This window comes from Polistes dominula, unplaced genomic scaffold (genome assembly GCF_049000335.1).
Source record: "Polistes dominula isolate Pdom_NZ unplaced genomic scaffold, Pdom_raw_medaka contig_17, whole genome shotgun sequence".
Classification (NCBI taxonomy): Eukaryota; Metazoa; Arthropoda; class Insecta; order Hymenoptera; family Vespidae; genus Polistes; species Polistes dominula.
The window spans coordinates 2,938,768-2,965,686 of NW_028301049.1; the positions used below are offsets into that span (position 1 = coordinate 2,938,768).

Genomic DNA, 26,919 nt, shown 5'->3' on the forward strand with positions numbered 1-26,919 from the left:
TCAGAGGATAAGGTAAAATAATGTACCTTAGAAGTATAATTAATTAGGATAATACAAAATCTAGATCCTAGTACGAAGAAAATGTTCTATCTAATCTAAATCTATTATATTTTAACATAAATTCATTTCTAAATAATAAAAGTAAAATATAAAACATTCGAAATAATGATATTCGCGAAATATTTTTGGTAAAAAGTATGTATAGGATTATTTGATGTAACCAGGCAGTGTCGCTATTTTTTCTTTCTACCCCTACCCACACCCTCAGCCCGAATTGAAGTTAGAAAAAAATTGCGAAAGAAAAAATATGAATAATTCAAAAGGGTGAACTACATATTCGCGATTACATATATATATATTTTTTTCTTTTCCCTGCAAGTGTCCATGCGAATGCATTATTATACTCGTGACAAAAAAATAAAAAAGGAAATATGGTCGTGAATATGTTGATCCCACCACCTTGAACCAACCAAAATTAGGTTGCCCCATTTTGTACTTCGTGTATGTTGCAAAAAAGAAAAAGTAGGACGAAGGGAGAGGGAAAGTAGAGAAAGAAAAAACAGGATAACCAAAAAAAAAGGAAAGTACAAAAGAAAAAAAGAAACACAGGTGGAGACACGATGATGGACGTTCTTTGAAGTGTAGGACAGTTTTGGTCGCAGGAGGAATCAGAAATCGATTGTTCGGCAATAACAATTCGGTGCACTCAGCTGAACAGGAGAAAGAAGGTTGATATAAAAAGAAAAAAGGGGAATGGGATAGTGGTAGATGTGGTGGGGGTGGTGGTGGAATGGTACTTTCGCCTCGGCCCAATATCTGCGAGTGCATTTTTCCGGATATCGGATGGAAGACAACAACAAGCGGCCGAAATACGCCAAGAACGATAGGAAAACTCAGGAGAACGATTCTCCGCGGGACAAAACAGTTTCCTACTTGGCCAATCAATTTCAAAAAATAGAAAACAACCGAAATAAAAAGAACAAGATCAATGCGTTCTATGCGTAATAATAAAAACACTATTCATCGTTGTTTTCTAAAAAACTGGTATTCATAAAAGTGAGAATAGAAAAATTGATATAGTTGAATTAAGGAAATAAAAATGACGAATGAGAACAAGACAGAAAATAGATCACAATGGTAGTGATGGAAAAATATACGGAAAAAGAAGTAAAGATTATGTGTGTTAGGTGGTGGGAGGACATAGAGGGATGGTTAGGTGGAAGATTCCTTACATCGTAAAACCCTCGTATCTTCCGATTTGGCGTTATAGCCAAAAAGAAATAACACGGTTTACAATCACCCACCGCAGGATGCAGTATTACCGTAGGAAATGCCGTTGGGTAAGAAACTGAACGCCGAGGGAAAAGTAAAAAAGGAACGTGCCGCGCGAGTCAAACTAAACGACCACCCCCATGAATTATTAATTCTATTGTTTTGGCCCCTAATGATTTTCTAAACACCTAAAAGATTGAACCGGTATAAAATGAGAGAATACATACAAGTATACTTGACAAAGAAACACATCTAACGGGTAGTCAGTTAAAAATACTTGCATACGTTCGAACAAGGTGTTACTGAAATTTCATTTATGTTCAACCATATGCACAGATCCTAAAACATTAACATATTCGATCTTGGAAAGTATGCGAAACGGTAAAGAAAAAAAAAAAAGAAAAAAGTGAATTTCATTCTAGAATGTATATAGAGAGGGTGATCCAATTTACCCAAAAGGTGCATGAAACAATTTTTACGTTTATGGCCGGCAACTCATAATGTTCACGGGGGTACATCGAAAGTGGAAAACCATTCTGAAAGGAGGGAAAGTCTTTGTGTGGTAGCCTCTGTAACAAAATTAAAGAGAGAAAGAAAAATAAAGTAGGAGAGAACTGTGTTAGAGTGTGTGATCATTATCATCATCATCTTTGTTAGTAATACAGTCGAGGTTATTTTATTCATAACTATTTTCTTTGTTCTTTTTTGTCAGTATAATTATTTCTTTATCGTAAGAGTAGAAATTTTCACAAAGTGTTAGAATAATAATAATAATAATAATAATAATAATAATAATAATAATAATAATAATAATAATAATAATAATAATAATAATAATAATAATGTGAAATATGAGATACGTAATTAGAAAATAAAAGGAACAAAATATATCTCTATTCACGGTAAATAGAAAAATCAAGCAACTACCACCATCGTCAGTATTGTAGCATGCCAGCAATATCAGAAGCAGAGTAACATCGTTGGCCCGGGAAAATCGAAGTGGGGAAAGAGAAAGGAAAACAGAAAGAGAGAAAGAGAGAGAAGTGAATGAGAGAAAATTAGAATGGTTGAGAAGACGGTAGGTGGGTAAAAGGAGGAAGACAAAAGGGTGAGAGTGTGAACGGATAAAGGCGTGTGAGAGAGAGAGAGAGAGGAGTGGGTGGAACGAAACGAGAGTGGGGGTAGAAAAGGTGCGAGATAGTCGAAGCCGAGAATAACTAACAGTGATGGGAATGAAAGAGTGAGTGAGTAAGTGAGTGAGAAGAAGGGTTGGGTAGTTTTCGGGAGGGACGGGGAGGGGAGATGGTTGCAAGGGTAAAAGTGGCAGGGGTTGCACAATGCTGAAACGAGGGACGCGTAAACTTAATTGACAAGCACAGGTGGCGCTTAAACCTGACTACCCTTCGCCCGTACTTAACTACTTGCTCAGTGTTCCTGCCTGTGTGTAGGATCGAAGCACAACATTCCTGTTTGCAGAACCCAAGTAAAATTGCTGCTTTCGTGGAATGAAGTTTCGTTCGACGAACGAACGAATGAACGAACGAACCAACGAAAATACGAAAGATGGAAAGAAACGAAATTGAAATCGCGAATCTGAGAGAAACTGCAATTGAACAACCTACCGGTTCTCGGAGATTTCTTGTCTTGAGGTTTTCTAACCAAAGGTGGTTGCTCTCTACAATGTTCTTGTTACTTTCTTCTATTCCTTTGATGATTATTAAAGGAATATGAGAATTGCATCTAATACAAAATTACACTGTGATTTTTAAGTTTAGGTTTTGTATTATACTTTGAATCCTAGAAGAGTTTGAGAACATTTTTCATCGTTTAAATAAAATATGATTTAACCCGTGACCAATTTATGTCTGATATTTGATAAGAAAATAAAAAGAAAAAAACATGAAAAAAAGATGAATCGTTACGGATCGAAGACACGAACGCGACAAGGGGTTTAGGTTTAGCCGGATTTTCTCAACGTTAACTATTATCGTTTATAACTACGCGTATGAATCTTTAATCATTCTGGTTCATGGTACGTGAAAGAGGCTCGGCGGTTTGCATTGCACCCTCGTTGGCTGAGCGCGTAAAAAATTAACGACCTGTCTTCCGGGGTCAAACACGACGTCGATCGACACGCCCCTTTGGAGTAAGTGAAGCGGATACGATAGAGGAAGGGTAAAAAAGAAAGGAAAAAAAAAAGAAAAAACGAAAAAAAGAAAAGGGAAGAAATAATATAAAAGAAAAAAAAACAGAAACTAACGGATTCTCCATCTTTTTCTATTTCTTTATCGTTCTTTAAACCACCCACTCACTAACCCATCCTATCCTCCAACCCTAAACCACCCTTTATACCTCTTTTTCTCTCACATGTAAACCAATCATTCGATAATAGAATTTACAATATCATCATAGTATTTTTTTTCTTTTTTTTTATTAAAAATTTCAAGAAAACAATTTAAAAGAATCGATGTACAAAAATTGAAATAAAATTTCTATGGAAGATAAAAAGTTAGGAGAAAAAGAAGGACAATTTGAAGGGATTCGAAATCAATCGTAACTGGGTTTCAAAGGGTACGAATACGTCGAAGGTACAAAGTCACTCGATCAACGACCGATGGAACATAGAAAGAGAAAATGGCCGAATACGATGGGGGCCTCGTTTCGAGAATTCGACGATCATTTCAATCGTCAAGCTCGACGTTAAGCCAATTACTCGTGCTTCCTGGTAAATTGAATTAACGATTCCAGCTCGTCCTGTCGATCGTTAAATCGGCATAGAGAGAGAGAGAGAGAGAGAGAGAGAGAGAGAGAGAGACAGAAAGAGAGAGAGAAACAGGGGTTGTTAAAGAAAGTTGAGAGATGTATAGGCTTTTGTATTCTACCCCCTCAACACACGTTCCAAAATCTTGTTTCAAAAATTCATTTGAAAAATACACTAACATTAAATACCAATCAATTGATTTTATAATAAAAAAAATATAAAAAACTATTAAGTGTACATATAATAAAAAATATTTTGTCAAAAAAATATTAAATAATTATTTTTATTCTAAATAAAAAATATGATAGAGAAAGAGAAGATAATGTAGGAAGAACGAGGTATTAAGGAATATAAGGGTTGTGTGGAAGAGTGAGGGTAATGAGTAAAGGTGGTTGTAACGCGTGTCGAGCGTTTAACATTGCCTTGGGCATTTCATCTAAGTATACCTAATGCCCTATACACTGTGGAGTGTTCGAATGTAACCCTTTCCCAACCTCTCGTCATAATACAACACTGCGGTAACAAGTATAGGAGGAGAATGTGAACACACTTTCACACACATACGAAACAGACAGCTAATACACGCCTGTACGTGCACTCATATACACTCACAAATATAAAAGACGATGAATTTAGTTTACGACGCCTATTTTCCTGACCTGGTCTACTACCCTCCCACCCCCGGATACTTTATTATTGTCGCATACTTTCAACCATGGGGAAAAGGACGTGCAAGCGTATGAGTACAACACACCGTCAAAGAAATTTTCCACTCTGAAAATGAGGAAAACCGGAAGGTAGAGAAAGAGAGAAAGAGAAGGGAAAGGGTCCGAGATAGAAGATGCGGTTTGAATCATGGACTCTTAAAAAGTGAGCACCAGCTAAACACGAAACGTAAGTGAAGGTACTTTCATATTTTCCCATGTTTAAACGGATTAAATTAAAACCATAAATTGTTGGTTGAAATTTTCAATCGGTCGTTACCGTTCATTCAACAGTTTTTCTTCTTTACCCTTGTGGTGTGTATGTGTGTGTTGAGTATAAAAACGTGTGATTAATAATTATGTAAAATTTTTAATAGGAAATATTTATTCCCGAGGTTTCATTGTAAACAAAAAACAAAAAATGATTTTTAATTCAAAGCTTGTACGAAGTTTCTATTTCTCTTCTTTTTTTATTTCCATGATATTTTTTTCTTTTTTCGTTATACAACGGATATTTGAGGTTGAATTTATAGACTGTCAAAAAGTAACGAAAAGTGAAAATTTATTTACGAATCTACTTTCAGATTTTGCACGTTTAAAACGGCTTAAATTAAAACCATTAATCGTACGATCATCCAATCGAACTTACCATTCTTCTACTCTCTCTCTATGCAATGCCAATTTAAATGATAATTAAATACGTGCAGTTTTTAATTAATGGAATTTCTTAATGAAAATTCTTTATAATAACGAAAATATTTTTTTTACGAGTCATTTAAGAAATTATTAAAAAGAGAAATTATTAACAAATACGATTATATTTAGTCAGAATAATTCAACAAATGTAGAATAACTAATATTTAATAATTAATTATTTAATGTAGTGTATATTATATTGGATATCAATGAAAACGAACGACTTACATTACTGCTGAAATGATTTGTAAAGGAATATTTAAAAAAAATGCATTTCTAATAAAGTAATAGAACTATATTACGTTTATATTTGAACTCGTACATCAAACAATTGAAAGCTTTTAGTAATACTCTAGTGTTAAACACGTTAGGTGTATTAATAAATCACGTTTTAAACGTTAGTCGTGAGTTACGTTAATGTTTTGTTTGAACATGGCACACGGTCAACTGCACGACGATAACTGAATCGACATTTAGTATTTATCATCTACATCTATACCGATAAAACGCAAACAATTGTAAACAATTCTACTTTGTTATTTACTTTAAGCAAATCCTAAATTAAACCATAAAAAAAGAAAAAAAAACATTTAATTGCAGAACACGATGAAATGAAAATCCTTGGCTAACAATATTTTTAAATTTCTTTTTCCTTTTTTTTTTAAGGGTAGAGGTCTCTTACATACATACACGCATATTTTCTGTCAAGCTTCTAATTGTATTTTGACTCGAACCCTCCTCTCTCTCTCTTACCCCCTATTTTTTGTGTTCTTCCTCATCCACCCATAGGAACACGACCCTCGTCCGATATCCTTTTTATGAGCTTTCCGATCTCGTTGTGGGATCATAAAGACACCCTTCGCTCTAGCCGATATAACATTGAACTTAATAAAAAGGAACTATAACGTAATAAATACGGCGACGTATATTTCGTCGTGAGATATAAAAAAATTTTTTCATCCCTTTTACGAAGGTAAACCATCCTCCTCCTCCTCCTCCTCCTCCTCCTCCTATTTATTCTTCTTTTTTTTTTATACACATATATAAGGAAAACTTGCTATTGTATTACGTTCTTTAAATAAAAATAATTCTTTATTAAGATTAAAGTATAAAAAGAAGCTGATCATTTAAATTTGTTTGAAAGTTGATCTGAAATCAACAATTTCTAAGAATAAAATTTCTATCTTTGAAATATGATTTATTTGAGTTTGAAGAATTTATTTATACTAAAGTTAATCTTGCCAGATAAAAATGGGTATGCTAATCGATAACACCAAATTCTACGAATTTATATAGGCCAACCATACAATCTGTTAAAAGCACATCTGTTTTTCGTCGATTCTTCGAAGCTGAATTTCGAGAATTTATGTAGGCCAACGTTGTCCTTACTTGTTACGTATTGAAAAAGAGTTATATTATACAGTATGAGTTAACTTATCTTAACACGAAAATGAATGAACATTAACCACGTGTGATTTTTTCAACCACCTCCCACCTTCCAAAAAAAAAGAACATAAAACAGGTGTCACACCTATCATTTATTTTAATATTGAGAGAATATTAAAAGGGACAGTAACATTTTCGTAATAAAAAAATATAAAAAGAAAAATATACTCAAGTAGTTTAGAAGATAATCACTTTTCCATATTTAGTATAACAAACCTTCTCTCTCTCTCTCTCTCTCTCTCTCTCTCTCTCTTTTACTTTTCAAACCCGTGTCTAAAAAGCTTTGCGTGTTTTGAACATATTCCTAGGTCGACGATCGAGTAAAAGGGCTTCGTGACAAGATTTTATTCGATCGAGCATGACCGTCCTTTTTTTACTGTTTTTTTTTTCTAGCATTACGTTTGTTAATCCTACACTTGATTCAATTCACACAGTCACGAGTTTTCATTTTTCTTGTTTTTTTTTTTTTTTTATACTTTATAAGCACCCACTATGGCAATGCATAAGAAAATTCGTTTGAGTGATACGTTCAAAACGATTCTCCCACTCACACCCCTTCTTCTACACCCTTCCACTTTCTCCTCCCTATACTCACTCATTCTCTCTCTCTCTCTCTCTTTCATGTTCTTTCATACCTTATGTATAAGCTGGAATGTAATTTTGTCGGAGGTTTTCCCGGGAAATCGAATGCCAGAAGATCGAATTACTATTCACACTAGCAACAAGATGAGTTTCATCGTGTCTAGAAAATATCGAAATATTTTATCTTTTAAAAGAAATAGGAAATTTCGTTTATTCTTTAAATACATGTTGTAAGAAAGAAAGGAAAGAAGAAACAGAATTTTGAAAAAATTATGATACTTGTAAGAAAGAAAACAAAATCGATTAAAAGACAATTGGAAAAATAATAATAATAATTATTATTATAAGATGAAATATTACGATTATTACTAGGAATGGTTTCATTGGATTAAACTTCAAAGAAACAACAATTATCATTTTCAATTTATACGAGAACTAACGTGAAACTAATTAAACCCCATAAATCGTTACGATCCTTGAAACCTAGGACAGTCCCAGCATAATTTGTGTTTCATAGATGATATTAATTAATTTTCTTTTTTTACTTTTGAACGTTTCATCAAAAGTTCCGGTTATAATTGGGGACACGTTCATAACGGGACGACGTATCACCACTGCTGTTGATGGTGATGGTTCATGCATGGTTGTTTCGTTAGATATATAGCTTGTACCATTTGGTGGATACGAAAGTATTTAATACATTTCATTGAAATCACGATAAGTAAAAAAGTTTTTTAAATGGAAACTTACGACCCCCCAACTTGAACATAATAAAAGGAAACAGGGATGACGAAAAATTTAATAGAAAAAATATATTGCATTGTAGAAAGAAAATTTATTGCATAAAATTAAAATCAAAATTTTAGTTTCTATCGTTTTCATAAATCGAGGAAATGAAATGCGTGCTTCAAGACGATACAAAAGCAACACAAGAAAAATAATGTGATTCGTACTATCGTTTGAAGACCGACGAAGAAGAATCCTTGGTAAGGAACCGAGTGAAACACGAAAAGTCGATTTCCTGTGAGTGACTCGATTCGTCCAAGGGAAATAGATTTCTTTTTTCGTTAAAAGTCCCTCCCTCTTTTCGCCATCTTTCAATGTAATTTTATTTTATTTTATCTCTAAATTTAAAAGAAGATAAGTAATTCATAGGATAACTGATATTTCATCGTAGTATTACGTTATCATATTTATCATTAATTCAAGACAGAATAAGAGCAATGGTTTATCGACAGGAACCCTGGATTTCTCTCGGTTTTAGCGAAACAAGGAAACTCGTTAGGGGTGGGTATGGGGGTTTGAAAAACGGATGGAAACGATAAGAACAACCACCCTTGAACAAGCAGGTTTAATACACTAGGGTGTGTGTGTTTAATGTTGTACAGGGAGATGTAGTGCATTGGAATACAATGAACTGGCTGGTAGAGGTGCTGTGTTTCAATCTTTGCATTTATACCGGACAGCTTATTACTCCGAGAAATCCGGCATTGAGAGGGGTCACGAAAAGCTTGATAGTTAAGTTCGATTTGGATATACAAGGCCGAACTTGCACGCAACTTCATTGATATGCTCGCTTCAATTAATCCTCTCTCCCTCTCTTACGTGCTAGATTTAACCTACCGTGTACTTGATTTATGATACTACACGATTTCGTGCTCGATGCAGCCCGCGTTGTTTGTTGCGCAACAAGACCCAAACCAGACCTACAACGTTCCCTATTTACATCTCGACAAAATGCTCCAAATACTTGGGATGCGCGTCACCAAAAACGAACGAACCAACGAACGAACGAACGAACGAACGAACGAATATACTCAACCTCCAACGAATGAGTCCTACAATCGATCGATACCCACCACCCCCTCCCCCTTTCAACTATATATTTTCTATTTAAGTAGCTTTTTAGTATTCCACGAATAAATCTTTACGTTTCAACCCTTTTAAATACTAAATTATACTATACAATTTAAATATTATATCAAATTTAGAATATAAAACAAAATATATTCGGGAAAATGTTTTTTAAGTTAAAAAATAATAATCAGAATAATTGTTGAAACAATCGTGATATTTCAAAACAAAATTTAATATCATCGTAACTTTGTCGAAACTTGTCAATCAGTTTTACGATAATCAATTCGTAATGCGTAAGATTCCAATACTAACATGTGTACTACTGTTAGGAAATAGGGAATGAGAAAATAGAAAGAGATAGAGATAGAAAGTACGTGCAATCATCAATCTCGCTAGTTCTAGTCGAGTGGCACTAATTCAGTACCCTTGTCTCCGATCTCCTTGTCAAGTTCCAACTTCGTATATACTCTTAGGTCTGTGTCTCCTTCTTCAACCCTACCCTCCCCCCTCCCCCCTCTCCCATAGCACACAGCCACCCACCCAACCTTTAACCAATGTGTTGTAGGAAAGACAGGGAAGGCTTTCCGTTCGATCCGGGATCCAAATAAATAGGAGGCCATACATCACGCTTGAAATCGGAGTTCCACGATCGAGTCGGATCGTCGCCTTTACTCGTTTCTACGTGGATAGAACTAAAACACGTACGACCTTCTCTCCTTCCTTCCTTCTTTCCCTTAGTATTCCTTTTTCTTCCCTTTTTCAAGTAATCGAAACGTATCCGAGAGTTATCAGTGTCACGCGGTATTATTCTTTAACTTAAACTTCTAAAGGAATACCTCTATTTCTTATTTTTCTTTGTTTCTTTTTCTGTAATTTGTTCATTGAATACTTTGATGTCAAATCATTGTTATTTATGCATCGTTAATTTGCATATTAGGTTATCAGAAAAGTTCGTGCCGATTTTCACTAGATGGCATATAAAGTTCTTTTGCTAAAAAAACCTGAAAAAATTTAGGAAAAACGAAATTTTTAGGTTACTTTTAAAGATGAAAAAAAGTTGTAAAACAAAATGACACTTATATAAATAATTAAATGAATATATACTAAAAGAAAAAACTTAAATGCATTGCATTTCAATCTTTCGTTAAAATCTGCACAAACTTTCCGGACAACCCAATAAAAAATATCTCGAACGAGACATGATTTTTTAGTAAAAGAAAATAAATACTTGAAAACGTGTTGAAGCAACTCTGAGAAGAATTAAACAATATTTGTCAGAAAATAATATTAAAATTGTAGTAAGAAAAATATTAGAAAAGTTATGATCACATAAACGAAATGGTGATAATTCGAGAATAGAGTAAAGAAGAGAGAAAAAGTAAAAAGAAGAAAGAAAAATAAAAGAAAGGGGGGAAAGGAAAATGGACAAAGGTTGAAAGAGAGGGCGAAGAAATGGAACAAGTCCCATTCATTCAGGGTAGCTACGGGAAACTGACAAAACAGTTGATACGCTATGATATAGCTCTCTTCCAACCATGGACGTTGGAATACGAACGAACGTGCAGCTGAATATATATGAGCTACCAACGGCGACATAGAAAGAGAAAGAGAAAGAGTAAGAGAGAGAAAAAGAGAGAGATTCAAATAGAAAAAGAACCCAAACGCAAAAAAAGAGAAAAAAGAAAAGAAGAGAGAAAAAAACAAAACAGATAGAAAGAGTTAAAGAGAGAGAGAGAGAAGTAAAATAGAAAAAGAAAAGGAATACAATTGAAAGAGAAAGAAGGGGTTGAGGGTTGAGGGTTGAGGGTGGAGGGATGTAGAAAGGGTCATGGAAAAGTTAGGAGTACAGGGTTGAGAGAATAAGAATAAGAGGATGGGAGGACCACGGAAAATATGTGGAACCATTGGGCAGAAAAGTGTAGACGGTTTCCAGAAAGAAAAGAGAGAGAGAGAGGGTGCGTGAGAACGGAAAAACGTCATCGGAAGATCCTGATTTACAGTGGCAGGAAATCGGTGCGGTGAACTTTTGCACCTCTCTCTCTCTCTCTCTCTCTCTCTCTCTCTCTCTCTCTCTCTCTCTCTCTTGGTACGCGGGAGCCAACAAAATATTTTTTTTCTTTCACTCTCGTGTGGCTTTCGACGGCAACGACCGACGATTAAAACGAGGAAAGAAATAAAAAAAAACAAAAAAGGATTAAAATAAAAAGAGAGATAGGGAAAGGGAAAGGGAAAGGTAAAAGTCCTGAGCCTTTAATGTATCTCTGAACAGCAGCAGTGCAGTTTCTGCACTAAAATTTCGATATGTCATTTTATGATTGATTTCCAATTGGATTTGAAAAGTATTTTCGAAAAAGAAAAAAAAAACACTTTACAATCGATTGATATTATTTTCGTTCATGATATAAAGTTCGGCGTTCTATTCTAATTCATAACTACGTTTCTTTAAAATATAGATTTGTTTCGCGTGCCACGATAGGTGATAACATAAGAAATAGATATGTTCCAAGTTTGATGGATGTTCAAATATTCACGAATCAAATGGGTTACATGGTTTCCTTGCTGTCTAGATATCATTCCCATTTCACGATTGATGCTAGAATTAATTCAATTGTATAATTAAATAAATGATAAATTTCATTTTCAAATTGTTACGATGTTACTCATCCATTCTGTGTCTGGTACGTACTCTAATTATTTTCATAAATAATTAAAGAAAATAAATGTTTAGTTTCTTCGATTTAAAAAAAAAAACTAACTTTTGCAGATATGAAAAGGGTATTATTTTATACTTTATCATTGTGAATGGTACCTATATGATATGAATTTATTTATTTTTTTTTTTTATTTTCTTCCTACATGATGAATCACGTTGGAAATACGGTAAATTATAAGACGCGTTTACGAGGCGTAAAGCCAGTTTATAGGCCCATCCTTTAAATCATGACAGTAACACAATGCTCTAGGAAGACGAGAGCCAGTTCTAAGGTAATTTTGGCCTTTGAAATTCTCGAAGCTAGCCTGTAACGACTTTCATCCGGCACGGCAAATAACTATGCAAATTCTACCACCGGGGTTACCTAAGTACGAAGCTTTCTGATGATGGTGCCTTACTCTACTTGTTCTATGTTGGCCCCCATCAGGAAACGGACCCATAAACGCACGCACGTTCATGATCGTGACGCAACCCTTTTCTTCTATTCTATCTTTGGATTTTTTTAACACGTTCAACATTAAGACAATTATTTCTAAAAAATTTAAACCTTGTTTCCTGATCAAATGTTTGGTTACGTAAGCTTCGATAATTATTGGAATCAATGTTTTTTATAATTTTAATTATTAATTTAGGATACGATCAATTTCTAACTTGATAAAAATAAAACTGAAAAGACATATTATTTTAAAAAATAACTAATCACGAAACGTGTTGAATATATTGATCCTAGGATTAATCTAAAGATAAATTAGTTGAAAATTTTTATTACATTTGATATTCTTCGTTAGTAATTTCGCAATAACATTGGTAAGACGTATCTTGAAGCCATATGCAGTAATATAATCTCTAGTCGTGCGAATTTGATGTATATAGAACACTTCAAATGTGCACGCGTCGTAGGAATACGTGCGGGTGATGAGCAGAATTCAGAATTACGGAGCATTTGCGGCCAAGTACGATATCTAATCGGCAAAGGGTGAATCACAATAGTTAAAGGGAACCCCTATCACCTTTAGAGTACACGAAACATTCGATAATAGTCGATACCTTAATCTGTTTGAAATGCACTTTGACCGAATTCAAGATAAATTTATTCTCCTAACTTTGTTATATATCAAATAATTTATAATCATTCTAACAAATTATTATTAATTATTAACAATTGTCTAAATTTGCAATAATCATCTAATGAAACAAATAATAATTAATTAAACTTAAAATTAATAATTTTTCTAATTGAATTATTATTTTTAATTGTTCTACATTTTATATAAATAATGTTTATATTGTTTGATTGTAATTTTGATTAAAAACTCACTGTATGGGGTGACCAATGATGCGGCCAAGTTTTAGTTTCGTGTCCATTGCCATCCACTGTTTGACTCGTTAAAAAAACGACCCTTCTATCGGTACTACCACTTCCGGTGCCGCTCGTAGTCAAAAGCGCGGTTCTGGCCCTTGATCCGCCGATACTTAGAGTAGGTGAAGTATCCATTTTATTTCTGAACAAATAAATAAATCACTTGTTATAAACCCAATTTTTAAAAGAACTGATAAACATTTCTTTTTTATTAATATTATACATATCTTTCATAATTTTTAATAATCAAATTGGAACAATAAAAAAAAACAATTTCTAGACAATGATAAAATAATAAAAATATTGAAAATATTAAAAACATTGGATAACGAATTAAAATGTCTTATAAAAAATTGGATGATAAAAACGTTTAAGAATAGTTTAAAATTGAATCTTTCATTACTCTAATTTCCTTCGATTTCATTAATATCGATGATTGCACGTTAATTAAAAGAGATATCGTTATTATTTCTATCAAAAATATTCTTTACATAGAAAAATCGATAACAACGAATCAAGAACGATTGCTTTACCAATCCTAATAATAATTTCCTTTAAAAAAAAAAAATGAATACAAGTATAACAAGATTAATTAAAGGATTTCAGGATATTTCATTATCAATAAGAAATTTTCGTGTTCTTCTCGATAAAGGAATAAAAAAAAGGATAGAAAAGAAAAAAAAATTTCACTGATAAAAACCGAAACGTACATTTTGCTTCCTTACGTACTTTTTGGCGTGATAAGTAGGCAAACTAGATTCGAATCTGAATTCATTGAAAAAATAACGAGCTTCGTCAGTTTTTTGGATTGCGCATCGAATAAAATTCCAAAGAAATTGGGAATACTCTTTCTCTCTATCTATCTATCTATCTCTATCTCTCTCTCTCATGTTTTTCGATATCGTAATTACCTTCGTAAAATGTTATAATCAATTTATTATTTATTCTTATAAAAAAGATATACCACACACGAGAAGATATTTTATACAAATACACTTCTTATTATCACGATTAACAATATAAATATATATATATAAACTAATAAATATCATTATTATTCGTTTGAAAATTCAACGAGATACAGATATGTCCCAATAATTTAATCGATTAAATTAAAATGATGACACTTTAAAATCTCATCGATGTTATTTCAACGAATTATTATTCCAGAAATCACATTTTATAAAATGCATAAACAATTTATGGAATGGTGTAACCACGGTTAAGAATACGAGCCAAATGGCGTTCGAATATCAAACAATTTTTCGTAAAAAAAAATCAAAAAAAGATTACGTACGAAAATTCACTATACATATACCAACATTTAAAAAACGAACGGCATAGGAATATTTTGAAATTACGATTGGACCATGCATATCACGAAGCTATTAAAAGTTTATTCGTTCCATAAAGTTATATAACGCACACCGGTGTTCCAAATTACATTACGTGTCTCTATACCCCCTTTCCCTTTCCTCGTGCCTACCACCCACCACTCCACCTTCCCTTCTTCTTCTTCTTCTTCTTCTTCTTCTTCTTCTTCTTCTTCTTCATCCCTTTTCTTCTTCTATTTCTCTATGCGAAATTTACTTTCAAGATCTTGACTCTAAAGTTGCTATACTTGTTCCGATAATAATCTCGGTGAATCGTCACTTTCCATAACTCGAATGGATGCACGTGTGCACCCTATACCAAATATAAAACTAACTAAAACGTTTCAAGTTAACTGAGTAAATATTTAATTAAATAAAAATAAAAAATAAAAATAAAAAAATATTGAACAGAATAAAATGAGTTTCCGATAAGTTTTAAGATAATAATCGTAATGATAATAATATCTGAAATAAAATAACGATTATATTTTTCTTCATTCTTTTTTCTTTTATCTTTAGATAAAAAAAAAAAAAGAAAAAAGAATGTATAAAGGATTTAAATTTTTCTCGATGAAAAATTTTTAAAGATCATTAAGAAGATAAATGTACAACCACGACCGGAAACGCCGTGCATCGTGAAAATAAATTATACACTATGGATACTTAAATAAAAAGATTAAAAAAAAAACGACAATGGGTCATCGGTATAATAATAAAAGAGAAGTAAAAAAAAAAAAAGAAAAAAAAAAGAGAAAGAGAGATATAGAGAATATGGTAGGACACTTACTCCTTAATTAAATCCTGCCACGTCCCAGCGCTTTAACGCGAAGAGTTGTTGCCGTTACGAGGGCCACTTTTTGTCTTCCTTTTTACTTTGAAAATTGCATCGAATGTGCTCCGATTCTTCCTCGTATCCTCTTTTTTTATTTTTCGATTTCCTTTCTTTCTATACCTTTCTTTTTTATTTTTATTTTCTTCTCTAATTTTTATTTTTATTTTTATTTTTATTTTTATTTTTATTTCTTTTTCTTTTTTTAACTTTTTATTCAGTTACAAGACTCCCACACGTCTTTATAATTTTTCTATGTTTTTTTTCTTCTTTTTAGTGTCACGCAGTCGTTTGCACAGGTAGCGTGCACCTTGTCATTATGGTACTTCCAATTATACAGGAAATGCTTTCTCTCTCTCTCTGTCTCTCTCTCTCTGTCTCTGTCTCTGTCTCTCTCTCTCTCTCTCTCTCTCTCTCTTTCTCGATTTAGGTGTCCCTCGAGCGTGTTCGAACGGAACTCAGGACCTTCCACCTCCAATCAGGAGTCATTACGCGCTGAGATTTCACGCACTAGATCGTCACGGGCGTTATATGCCCAAGTGCCACTTATCGGTTAGATCACCGAGATCGAAAAGGGAAATGGGAAGGGTTTAGGGGGTTGCTGGTTGGTCATCCAAGTAGATTGAATTAATCAATTCACGAAAATAACACGATGATAATCGCCTTTTTCCAATAAATCCGATTCAACTATTATCACTACTACTACTACTACTACTACTATTTTACTACTACTATTACTACTACTATTATTACTATTACCACCTTTAAAGGATTTATCTACCATTGAATCCTTTCTCTTTTTTGATTAGTTTATTCATTCTTTTCAATTTTCTTTTTCTTTTTTATACCGTTCTAAAAACAACACACTTTTATAAATACATGTATGTATGTATATATTTATATCCGTTTTTGAAAATGACAAAAGGAAAATATTAAATCCTAATATTCACGCTTTTATTCACGTCGTATACTCGTTGGATATTTTTCTTTTTTTTTTTTTTGAAAATTTTCTTCCTAGAGAGAGAATTACTAAATTTCATAGCCCCTTTTTCTTTTATCTTTTTTTTTTTTTAGGATGATTTAGAAAGCACACACCTTCTGGAGGGAATATAATTACACAAAAAGAATAAGATCCTATTTTCTTATTCTTTTTCTTCTTCCAACTTCATCCATCGCCTTTCTCGATGATCACTTTTATTATTTCTCCTTTTACAAAAGATTTCTTCTTTGGCAAAGCTTCGCATCACTAACCAAAATAAACTAAATTAATAAATAAATGATCATTTGATAAACGACAAAAAACTTGACTTTTTCAAAGAACAAAGTATGTCATCATAGATGTAAAAAAAATTGTACGAGTCTCATTATTTAAAATGTAGATCACTTTTTTCGACATATTTATATTTTATATTAGAAATTAATTTTTTTTTAATTAAAATAGAATAATTATTTTCCGTATAATCCAATAACAAAAAATTATTTAAATTATTATACGAATAGGTTATCGAATGTTTATTGTAAATTATTTTTATTGTAGTTTAAATAAAATACGAAGAATAACCATGGATTATTATAGATAAACTATTAAACTAACTATAATAATTTACAACAACGATGATGACAACGACGACGACGACGACGACGACGACGACGATGACGACGACGATAAACACAACGGCGAAGCGTCGCGTACGAAACCGCGCACGACACTGAACACCAGGAAGTCTCGCGCTAAAGGCGACCCTATCGCGGGTTCGCGGGCTCACGTGTGAAATTCTTGCGCATGCACCAACGCCTTCCTTCTCTCTCTCTCTCTCTCTCTATCTCTCTCTCTCTCATTCTTGTTCTCTCTTTTTCCGTTCCTATCATTCTTCCCGTTCTCCTTCAGGACACTTTACGTTCGTCTCCTACTTTTCGAGTCTTTGTCTACCACCCACCTCTTCATCCCCTTATCTCTTCTCTCTTTCTCTTTCTCTCTCTTTTTGTCTGTACCTTTTTATCTCATTCTTGCTAAACTATCCCTACCTACTATTATACTTTGCATCCCTTTCTTTTTTTTGATTTCTTATTCTAATTTCTCCCTTCATCGAATAATACTTTTGTTTTTAATTTTTTTTTTTTTATTCATTAACTTACAATTAATTATTTGTATATATTTAATTATGAAATATTTAAATAAAACAATCCTTGGTGTTAATAATTTCGAACATTATCTTCTAATTTTGTCGACAAATTGAAAAATAAAAAAAGATAGAATACGAAATCCGGAACGTTTAATCGTAGTAGAAAAAATTGGTCACGAGGATCCATCCATGATTCGTGGAAAGATCGACGTAGAGGGCTGTTGAGGGGTGTTTTGGAAACACGAACGACGACGACTCGTAAAACGCGATTTTATGCCGGACTCAACAAATTGAAATATAAGACTCTCGTAACTCGGTCCTTGGATTTCGTCTAGGGAAAATCCACAGGACAGAAAATTCCCTTTTCCTTCCTTCCTTCCTTCCTTCCTTCCTTCTTCTAGTTCTCGTTGGTTTTGTTTTCCCGGTATTGGCTGCTAGCCATCGACTACCAATCCTCCTCCTTTTATTTCGCATTCCTCTTCTGAACCCCCATACTTCCCACTTACAACATGAAAAAAAAAAAAAAAAGGACTACCCAACTTCTTAACTTTCCTATGTCATGCATTTAAACGACAAACAAATTGGAACGAAGGGGTTTCCAAGTATTATTTACAGAATATACAGAACACTGATTACACAAATTAGAAACTTTTCATATAAACTATGAAATAGAAATAAAAAATTAAATGCACGACCACTAACAAGAAATCGTTCGTTGTTAAATATCTTGAACTTTGTAGGATTACACAATTGTTAAGTTATAAGTTTAAGTGACGTTGGATATCACCTAGAGTGGATTATTCGATTAACAGAAAGCACTGGGTAATCCCCCCAGATGTTATCTCATCATTTTCGAAGTCTCGACCGTCTTCAAATATCATGCCCTTCTTACATAATGTATAAGCGCAAAGTGGTTCTCCGATTCGTATAATTTATCGTCACAGAAATAGAGAGAGAAAGAGAGAGAGAGAGAGAAGAAGAAGAAGAAGGGAGACGTACCCAGGAATTCCTTTGAACGAACCCACCAATCCTACTGATTTATATTTAATCGAACGATTTTATCGTCTCCTCTACAACCATTCACCCTCAAACCCTTCTTTTATTCTACATCAAAGATTCTAATACCGTTCTAGTACAAAGCCACCAACCAACCCCAAAGATGTCTGTCTAACGGGAAAGCAAAATACAAAAAATACCACATATATATGAAGGGAGAAAAATATGTGGTAAAGAGTGGGGAGGCGGATAAGGGTTAGGGGAGAAGAAGAAAAAGTTCAAGATATATAAATAAAAGAGTCACTGGAAAGGGTTGAAATGTAAAAATTGAGGGTACAAGGATGAGGTGTAAGGAGGAGAAGGAGGAGTTGATGGTAGGTGCGATTAAAAGAGACGAGCGCGCGTTTCGTGAATTAAAAGCGTCAGCGTGCTAAGAGATCAAGAATTCCCTTGTGTTGTCTTTTTTTTTTCTCAATCTTCTTTCTTCCCCCTTTTTTTTTTGTCTTTCTTTTTTTTTATCTCTGCACAACTCGTTTCCTATTCTCAGCTCCTCCCCGCACTTTCAGCCCTAGTCCAAGTTCCTCTACAGAGAGAGAGAGAGAGAGGAGGGAGGGCAGTGGGAGAGTTTTTTCTTTCACGTAACCTCGAGAAATTCCTTGAAGCTTCATTCTCGTCTTCTTTCTCTTTATCTATCTCGTGGGACGATTGCAAAACGTAAAAGAAATAAAAAAAAAGAACAAGAACTGAAATAGAGGAAGAAGAAGATGATGAGGAGAAGAAGAAGGTTGAGGGTTAGAAAAGAAAAAGAGAAAAAGGAGAGAAAATCTACGAAAGGAATAGTGGGTGGGGTGTATTCTCATTCCGATTTCTGCTTTTCCTCTTTCGCGTTCACAGATTGAAGAAGAGAGAGAGAGATGGAGAAGGCCTTTATGACCGGGTACCGCTTTATAGCAGCATGGCTTTGCCGCTATTATGCGTGCATCGGCGGCCGGTCGTTGGTTGGTTGCTTCCTGGTTGCCGGTGCACCGTTGAGTTGGGTGCAAGAAGAAGAAGAAGAAGGAGTTGCGCGTTAATGGAGAACCCCTTACCCTCCCTAAACCCCCTGCATCGTTGAACGAGCGTATATGATTTCGGATAGTCGAGAATCTCGAAAAGAAAAAGAAAAGGAAAAATGGTATGGGGTAGAAGGAGTTAGGGGTTGAAAGTCTAAGGCGTTAGAAAGGTTGGAACGAGGAAGTGCTCTTTGGATTCTCGGCATCGGCCATTGTCAGGATAACGAAGCCAAGGCGAGATTTCTCTCTTTTCATCGTTGCGCGCACCACACCAAAACGATATCTCGAATGAATGATCCTTCTTTGGGATCTTGAAAATTCTCTCTCTCTCTCTCTCTCTCTCTCTCTTTCTCTCTCTATGTCTCACTCGATATTTCTCTTTCTCGATGCATCCTGGGAAAGATGCATCCATCGACCCGTAAATTTCGCGATGCCTCGTGACGTAGCAGGCCCGATGGATATCCACCCGTTCCGATAACGACCCTTCGAAATTAAAGCCGTTCCTCTTCTTACCTCCCTCAAATATATCTCTATATATGTATATATATATATATATATATATATATATATATATATAGATAAGCATGTGTGAGTGTATACGTATGGATGGTTTGCGTCTCGAGAGTTGTTTTACGCGTATCGATACAATCGCTCTCGAGGTTGGAAGATTAATCGACGTATTTCCATCCTCGAACGTGGCTACCACCGATAAGCGTAAAGGAAAGTGAGTGAGTTTGCTACGACTGCGATACGAATATATCGGACAAGGTAATATCGATAGAAAGGCATCCGTAAATCCATTCCCTCGGAGTCTCCTTCCTACTTATAACTTCCTACTACTACTACTACACGGTTAGATAGACGAAATAAAATGGTAATCTTTGTCAGGAGAATTTGATATCGTACGAAGAATTGTGTGTGTATAACAGTTACATTGGACATTCTACAACAGTAATTTTAAAAATTACATTTGTTTTAACAATTGTTAGGATTTCTACAACACTGGAACTCATTTGAATTTGTTTAACTAAAAAATATCAGCGGTTTCTTTTGAAAACCCTTTGCAGATAATAGCAGTAATGTAAAATATTGAACGAACGAAATATGGGTGTATTAAAGAACACGTAAAAAAAAAATAGAAAGAGAGAGGAGTCCTACGGTAAGGTTTTGAAACACATCGGAAAGGCTTATTACGCGCATTGCTGCGAGAACTTTACCTATCGCCGCCGGTACACTCTCGCATATTTTAAGCCGGCCATTTTTCAGCATTTGTACTATACATCCACGTCGAATTTGCATGAACCAACGATTCGAGGCTTGTACCGCAAAACTTTTGGTGTTTCTACGAAACCACTTGGAGAAAAGCCGTATGGGAAGACTTTTTTCCTTCCCCCCTCCCCACACTTTCCTTCCTTTTCGCATCATTGTAAGTAAGTAAGTATGTAAGTACTTACGCACGTATACACTTGACCCTTAAAAAACGATCCCCCTTTTTTTATTCTGCCTTACTGTAAGCTTATTTAAAAAAAATATTATGCCAGTTCATGGATTTAAAAAAATAACTGAAGATAATGTCATTAAGTCAGCTTATGATAAGTATAAACATTTCAAGGTTTATCATTTTTCATGGTAGCAAAGAATCGATGATATTTATTGTGTGAAGAAATAAAATATAATAAAATAAAAATAATACGTTTTCCTACTCGCGTACTAAAATCATATTCATGAATTCACCATTGAAAGGCATTGACCTAATCCTAATACCAACGTCGTCTTATTTATGCACCAACGGCGTTTCGTTCTACTGAGGGTTCCGCGCGCCGCGTTTTCGCAGTTCACATCGAGCGAAGACCTTAACGGCTTTCAATTTCCGTTGGCCATCAATATTATTTAGTTTAGTTTGGACCACCCACCCCCTTCACCTCTTTACACGGCGCAGCCAGCCAGCCAGTCAGCCCAACCCAACCCTTCGAAAGCCACCCCTATTCTCTCTCTCTTTCACTCTTCGGCATGCACCTCACGCCTCCTCCAAGGAAATTACTTGTCCTCTCTTCCCCTTTACCTCGGTTCTCCTCTTACACCGGTGCACAACTTCGTCTTACCCCCTTACGTTTGCTGCCTTCTTCCACCGACCTTCGTTCTCTTCCTTGTATGTAGTTGTGTGTGTGTGTGTGTTAGTAATCGTAGGGATGATAGTAGTAGTGCAACTAGGTACTTCCACTACCCCCTTTACACCCCTCCATGCACCCCGACAGCCAACGCCAACAACTTACGGCCGTTTGTCTCGAAAGCTTCTACCAGCACCCACCCAACCTACCTCAACCCTCGTCCTTTTCCACCTACCCCTGTCCCATCTCTAACTCTCTTCGTGCGCGTTGCTCGTTTAGATACTTCAGAAAGAAAATCTTCCCTTCTCCCATCGTCGTCGTCGTCGTCGTCGTCGCCGTCGTGCTTTCCTTCTACTCCGTCTCTCTTCAGAAACTCTCAACCTTCAAACGCGAGATTCTTTGTCATCTATATCGAGCCCTCAACCCCCACAAACAACCCTTACCCCTACTTGTTCCATTCCTTAAACGAACGCGCTAAAAGATTTGCTAGGGCGTGTTCACGGTTCTCCCTTTATCTCTCTTTCTATCTTTTTTATTTTCTTTTTCGTTTTCTTTTAACATTTTCACTTCCTTATCTTCTTCCTTTCTTTCACTTAGGTTAGTATTACTTTATATTTACTTTTTTTTTTTATTTTTAGTAGTAGCAGGTAAAATTGAATAAATTTGTAAAAGGAAAGAATATATACATATATCTAAACACGTTACAATTGTAGTTATTAATATCGAACAGTGTGAGAGGGGAAATGTGTTCAATTGAATTTAAAACTAAAACCCGATAGACTCTCTCTATCTCTATCTCTTTCTCAATCGAACGAACAATCCCGAATGCATTTTCTTGTAAAGCCGTCCACGTGTATACACATCTCGGTTGCTCTTACTACGGCTCGCCGACGACGTAATAGAATTACAAACCAATCCGGCACGTAGATGTTCGCGGTGGAACAGAACGTTTCGCAAATTTCCATGAAACGCGATCGGTACACGATCGATACACTTTCCCTCTTTCCCCTTCCCCCTTTATCCCTTCCAATCCCCTCTTTTTCTTCGTTTCTCTTTCTATTTCTCTAATTCTCGTTTCTTCTCAATTTATCCTTTCGTCACCACCACCCACTCCCTTTACACCCTTCTTCATAATTTTAACTTTAAATCCTACCAGGTATTCCATTCAAAATCGGTTAATAACCAAGTCGAAATTTATCGAGCGCTAAAAAGGGCTGCTGATAGGGGGTGTGGTGTGAGGGACTAAAGGACAATGGTTCTCTGAGAAAATTCCTCTTCTTTGGTATACCTTGTTCTTATTTTCTTTTTTGTTTCGTCTACTCTTTTATTTTTATTCTTGAAAAGAAAAGAAAGCATGCAACAAAAAAGGGACACAAAGTGAGGGGGTTAGAGAAAGAGAGAGAGACAGAGAGAGAGAGAGAGAGAAAGAGAGAGAGAAAAGAGGATCAGTATCGAAGAAAACGGATGCAGGTCGCGCGCGACGATGAACAGTTTGCTTTCTCAGGCGAATTTTTCTACGATCTACTCACGCCGGACTGAAGCATAGAGAGTAAAAAAGAACGAGAGAGAAAGAGAAAGAGATAGATAGAAAAAGAGTTGGACTATAGCCTTCCTAGGGGTAGTTTCTCAGGACCGATTGTGGAAAGACAATGGTGTACTTTGTGGCGTCGTGATTAAAACAAGAGGGCGAACACAACCCAGTTGAAAGAAGAAACATGATAGTAAAAGAGAGAAAGATTGAAGAGGGGTAAAATAAGAGGAGAGAAGAGGGAATGAGTGAGGGAATGGACGTTCGTCTGTTTTTCTCTTTTACTCTGCGTTGGTTTGCCATATACACGAAGAAGAAGAAGAACAAGAACATGAACAAAGATAGAAAATAAAGTAGGCAGAAAGAGAAAGAAAAGGGTAGTGAGGGTGTAAGAGGAAAGAAGAAGGGAAATACTACAGAAAGAGAGAGAGAGAGAGAGAGAGAGAGAGAGAGAGAGAGGAACAACCAGAGTTTGGAGTTCTTTTCATTACTAGCAAGCTCACCTCGACAACGACACAACAACAATACGAAGCCCAGCATGTTGTTGTACACGTCGGTCGTCCCTAGTTTAGCTCTTATCTTTGTATCCACCCCCCTCTCTCTCCCCACGTACGTATATCCATCCCCGCGTACACAGAGTAGGAGGCGGGGTTTACAATGTTTTCAAAACCTTTGAAACTGCAGACCGCGCGTCCCGGACGATGCTGCTGCAACCCATTCCTACTCTTGTTTTGCCATTTTTTATCTCCTTTCTTTTCTTTTCTTTTCTTTTCTTTTATTCCTATTTGTTTCTTTATTTCTCGTTCGTCGTTCGTTAGTGGGTTAGTTTCTCTTTCTTCAACCCCTTTCAACCCGATCCCCATCTTATTTTTGTTCGTTCTTTTTATTTTTCTTATTTTCTCACCTTTACTTACAACAATAACCACTTCTTAATAACCCTTAGAAATATTTTTACTAATTGTTAGAGGATGTTAATAATAAAAATATAGTACAAGACAGAATTTATAAACCCCTGCAGTGATAATGCGTTTAAGATCGAATAGATTCGATTAACTACCCTGTTACTTTATCCCATTTCTTGAGTCAGGGATTGGAATCATCGTAAATTGGAATGTGACGAGAACTCGTCTCCTTCTACCTACCATGAATCAATGTTTGCTATAATTAATCTTATGGTGGAATCCTTGCAATAGTCTGGTGAGGGGGTGCGTCGACAGGTAGATTTAACGTTAACCGGCTCTTTATCATTCGGTTATGTGTGTAGATCGTGTAGGAGATACCGAATGATCGAATCATGAACTGGTCCGGACATGATAACCTAATGAACGTGCTGAATAATGATCAGTTCGCGATTATCCGCTGTCTATTAAATTGATTCATACCAATACCGAATGAAAGGAACGATTTGCAATGTAAACCTTTCTCTATACGCTATAAATTCACCAATGCATGATAGCAACTTTTGGAAAGTATAGTATTACGATATTTCTATACTAGTTTTCCTATTTTTCTTTTATTTTTTATATTTTCCTATAGATAGGTTGCTTAATGTTTAAATATTAACATATATATAGAAATGGCTTATCGTAATTGTTCCGTCTCATTAGTACCATTAAAATTGTTATCGATGTTATAATTTTTAGTAACTACATTTGCATTGGTGCAGGATGCACGTTGCACATTAACTTACGGTTTAAATATTCGCCCAACTACTATTTGAATTATGTCCATTAAATATAGAATAAATAATAGAATTAAACTTAATTGACAAGAACCAAAAATAATATAACACTTTGTCTGAAAGTAAGAAAAATACTAATAATGATATCCTTTTTATTTGAGATTTTTGTACTATTTTTATATCGCATAAACCCAAACCCAATTTCTCGTAACTTTCTCGTTCATCCGTTGAAAGAGCCAACGTTCTCGATTTCAGGAGCTTGTAACCTGCTGGATAGATGAAAGTAGAAAGCCAAGAGAACACTTTTTAGAGAGTGTAACTGTGCTACTAACCGTTTCTACTCGTAAGGTGTGGTGCTTTTGAGAAAGATAGAAACTGGAAAGGAAGAAAAAGAGAAAGATAGAAGGAAGGAATGAAGGAAGGAATGAAGGAAGGAATGAAGGAAGGAATGAAGGTGCTCTGCAAAGGCCTCGGGAGAGGTTTAAGTCCGACTTACACGATATCTACTCGGCACACTCACTGGCTACTCTACTTTGTCCTTCGATAATACTACTCTGATACTAACCTCAGACAAGATACACACACACATAGATACATTTATACCAGTTCATATACTTGCTACTATTAAAATCATTACAACGTTGAAAACTAACATTCCCTGAAGACCCCAAAAGATGAAAAACTGATTACGGTTATGTGTTTGAAGTAACATCTATTACACTCAATTTTGTGATGTCTTGTTTTTTGAACTTTAAGATATTAATTATTATAATATTAATTAAAAGAAACATCCAATTACTTGTTATTTTAAATTATCAATTAGAAATGTAACATAGGACGAAGAAAACTCGTTCAGATCTTGAGAGGTGGCCTTCGCGAATCGACTTTTTCCATTTTCCTCGGGAAAACTTGCAATCCTTCCAAAGGAAATAACCAGGGACGTTGACGAATCTCGTACAATATCGTAAAATTTTTCACGACGCGTTTCTCGCATTCGTTTCTCTTGGAATATTTGTTGTAACCACGAAAAAAGGGATATATACATATATATATAGAAGGTTATTTTTTCCCTTTTCTTTTATTATTTCTTTCTTCATTCGCTATTATATCTAACGTTCCTATATATTTTACCTTACCTTTATGTGAATTTATATCTATTCTTACGTCAACCTTTAAAAAAGAGACTTTCCCGCGATGCATCTTGGACCCTCGATCAGTGTCGACGATCGTTTTGCATAAAGAAGAATAAACTAGGAAGAAAGAAAGAAAGAAATAATACAAAAAAAAAAAAAAAGAAAAAGAAGAAATGGAGAGAGAGTGAGAGAGAGTTAGATAGAAACCAGCGGTTCTCAATTACCTAGCACAACTTTCGTGTTCCGGAAATTGAAAGTCTGTGACGTGATATCCGGCAAAGACCTTGGCGTTCTCTCCGTTGAAACTTCGCGTTAACGAGCCGAGTAAGAAGAAGCAAGGAAAAAGAAGAAAAAAATATTTAAAAAAAAAAGGAAGGGAAAAAAAGAAATATAAAAGAACAGGTAGGAGGGTGGGTTTGTGTTTGGGGGGCAGCAAGGGATATCTAAGGAAAAAATGAGGTAGATGAAGAGTAAAGAAGAGACAGGCAAGCAAACTCGTGACAACGACGAGAAGGTTCTTTCACTAGCTACCCCTGGCTGTTTTCTACTTTTTTCTCTGACACCTTTGCGCGCGTATACACACACACACACACACACACACACACACGTACAGACATAGAAAGTGAGAGAGAGAGAGAGAGGAAGATAGAGAGAACGACAACTCCTATCGCTCTTCTCCGCAACGTGTTCAAACTTTCATTGGCG

The 26,919-nt window shown here is 35.1% G+C and overlaps 1 protein-coding gene across 5 annotated transcripts in view; it reads right to left on the reverse strand.

Annotated features, from left to right (window-relative positions):
- The window catches only part of Scgdelta (sarcoglycan delta), a 194,763-nt gene extending 177,450 nt beyond the window's left edge, over window positions 1–17,313 (reverse strand). Inside the window, exons 1-3 of one of the 5 annotated variants that reach the window (XM_089175486.1) lie at window positions 17,188–17,313; window positions 15,552–16,839; window positions 13,350–13,533 (exon numbers count right to left, since the gene is read on the reverse strand). In XM_089175486.1, the coding sequence (XP_089031612.1) occupies window positions 13,350–13,526 (177 nt within the window). In that variant the 5' untranslated portion in view covers window positions 13,527–13,533; window positions 15,552–16,839; window positions 17,188–17,313. Of the gene's footprint in view, window positions 1–13,349; window positions 13,534–15,551 lie in introns of all 5 variants that reach the window. The other 4 variants (XM_089175489.1, XM_089175488.1, XM_089175487.1 and 1 more) reach the window with 4 other exon arrangements.
- Window positions 17,314–26,919: the final 9,606 nt, after the last annotated feature.